Genomic DNA, 2,383 nt, shown 5'->3' on the forward strand with positions numbered 1-2,383 from the left:
TGAAAGGTTTTTTAATTATGTTACATATTTATCTCTCAAAAAGAACTTTTATCTTTTTTTAATAATGTCGGTAAATAGCGATAAGTTGGATAACGGCGCCGGTCGTCTGAGCTCGACGGAGGGATATAAACAGAGCGATATTTTCGTACTTCCTTTGTTGCAGAAACAAAGCGCGCGAGGGCATAAAAAGCTCTCGGCGGCTTTTATTAGCAATAAACCACCCGCGAGTCGAACCGTGAATAAAAAAAAACCAAAGGACTTTTAACACCCGCACTTTTTGTCGCGGTTTTGTACGGTGGCGCTCTAATCCGCCCTTTGTCTACGGAGCGGCTCGTACGTGTCGCATCTGACTTTACGCATTGCGTCAGTGTTAGTGGAGAGTTATGATGAAATAAAATGAAAAGAATAACAATTTAACTATGATATAATTATCCGATATGTACAATAATATATTCGAATCGCTGAGATATAAACTTATAATAAAATAAAATAATAATTGCATTGATATAATAACGTAAAAATAATATATATTTACATTGGCACGTATCGGTAAACAGTTTTAAATAAATCTTCGTTTATATAATAAATATATAGCTAGATCGTTTTGGAATGTTCAATTTTCGGATCTCGGAATACGCGGATTCGCGTCGCCGAGCGAGCGACGCGAATCTAGAGTACGGTATCGTAATCAGCACTTTGGTGGACAACACACTAAGTTGAGTTCATTATTATTAAAAATACACATCATCGTCTCCTCGGAATCGCCATACCTGCCGCACTCACGTCGCTCACGAGTGTCTTCTGCTCTAGGCGATGGGGTATTGTCACAAGGGCGCCGCCGAGGTCGGGTACAGCGCGCTCTGGTAGTAGTCGTGCTGCAGCGGAGGTCCGGGAAGGGCTCCGTAACCGTAGCCGCTCATCTCGTACATCTTGAGGTCGGGCTTGCTCTCGGGCGGTAGCAGCCGAGTGATGCTGAAGGGGTGCGACGAAGGCGTGTATCCCTGCGGCTCTTGCTTCAGCCCGTAGTGGTCCAGCGGCGGCGGCGGCCTCAGCTCTTCGCTGAGGCAGAGGTCCGGCGCGTGCAACAGCGCCATCGGATCCTCGCGCTCTTTGTCGCGTTCTTCCTTACTGCCGGCGCTCGAGCCAGACTTGTGCGTCTGCCGCATCGACTCCTTCTTCTCGTCTTTGAAGCGCTTCTGGCGGCGCAAGAAGCAGCCGTTCTCGAACATGTTACCCGAATCGGGATGCAGCGCCCAAAAAGAGCCCTTACCGGGCTTGTCGGGCGTCCGCGGTACCTTCACGAAGCAGTCGTTGAAAGAGAGCGAGTGCCTGATCGAGTTCTGCCACCGCTGTTGATTCTGCCGGTAGAACGGAAACAGATCCATGATGAACTGGTAGATCTCCGAGAGCGTCAGCATGCGCTGAGGGTTGTTCTGGATAGCCATGGTGATGAGCGAGATGTACGAATAGGGAGGCTTCGCGTGCGTGTAACTGCGCCGGTAAGACTTGTCGGCGCGGGCTCTCTGCAGAGCCGCTGAGTTGGGCGAGGCCGGATCTCCTCCGAGTTCGGCCCTGCCGCCGGACATGGAACCGACGGGAGTCAGGGCGCTGCCGTAGCCCATGTTGCCCATGCAGGAGGACATGTTTGCGGCGGAGTAACCCGCGGCCATGCAGGAGCCGCCCACGGGAGGAGCGCCCATGCCGCCTACGGAGACCCCTACGCCGGCGCCGTAACCGCCGCCGTAGCTCTGCGACGGATTCACCCCGGGCATGGTCACACAGCTCATGCTGTTCATGGTGTAAGTGGGCGCCAAGCCCGGACTGAGCGGCAGGCCCGCGCTCATGGCGAGCGGGCCGTCGCCGTAAGGCAACTTCTGCGAGAGCATCGCGCTGCGCTACAGACGCATGCCGTTAATCGCGCGCGGATGCGGCCCGCGCCGCGCTGCCAGGACGACTGACCCGCAATAGAAACGCCCGAAGAACCCGACACGAAGAACCCCCCACTGCCGACAGCGCGCCGCTATTGGTCGCCGACGAAAAAGGGGCGTCACCGACACAACTCCGCCCGTTATGCCTTCACTCGGGAAAGCTCGTCAAGCGAGCGAGAATCGGAGATTCAAAATCATCCAAAATTATATAATAATACTGTTAATTTTAAATTAACAAAAATATTAATGCATAAAAAATTTGATTTTCTAAGCATAAAAATCAGATCTAAAGATATTTCAATGCAATTAATCGATCTTCGATATACAATATTTTTGATTTGACAAATATAAATTGTTTAGAAACCGAGCTATGATTGTATTGTGGATCAGTACTTTCAAAATTATTTACATATATAATAATAAAATGTGAACCAGATATAAATCATGCTAGTATA

General features: G+C 50.1%; 1 protein-coding gene across 1 annotated transcript; it reads right to left on the reverse strand.

The window, feature by feature from the left end:
- Positions 1-406: 406 nt before the first annotated feature.
- fkh (fork head box protein) lies at positions 407-2,133 on the reverse strand. The gene has a single exon (XM_088190088.1). The coding sequence runs from the start codon at positions 1,884-1,886 to the stop codon at positions 825-827; it is 1,062 nt and encodes a 353-aa protein (XP_088046214.1). The 5' UTR covers positions 1,887-2,133; the 3' UTR covers positions 407-824.
- Positions 2,134-2,383: the final 250 nt, after the last annotated feature.

The sequence above is a fragment of the Plectrocnemia conspersa genome, unplaced genomic scaffold, assembly GCF_051122295.1.
Source record: "Plectrocnemia conspersa isolate PC_06_02 unplaced genomic scaffold, ASM5112229v1 ptg000001l, whole genome shotgun sequence".
NCBI classification, from domain to species: Eukaryota; Metazoa; Arthropoda; class Insecta; order Trichoptera; family Polycentropodidae; genus Plectrocnemia; species Plectrocnemia conspersa.

Excerpts from the sequence above, each read along its gene's own strand:
- fkh (XM_088190088.1), bottom strand. The coding sequence starts at position 1,886 with ATGCTCTCGCAGAAGTTGCCTTACGGCGACGGCCCGCTCGCCATGAGC.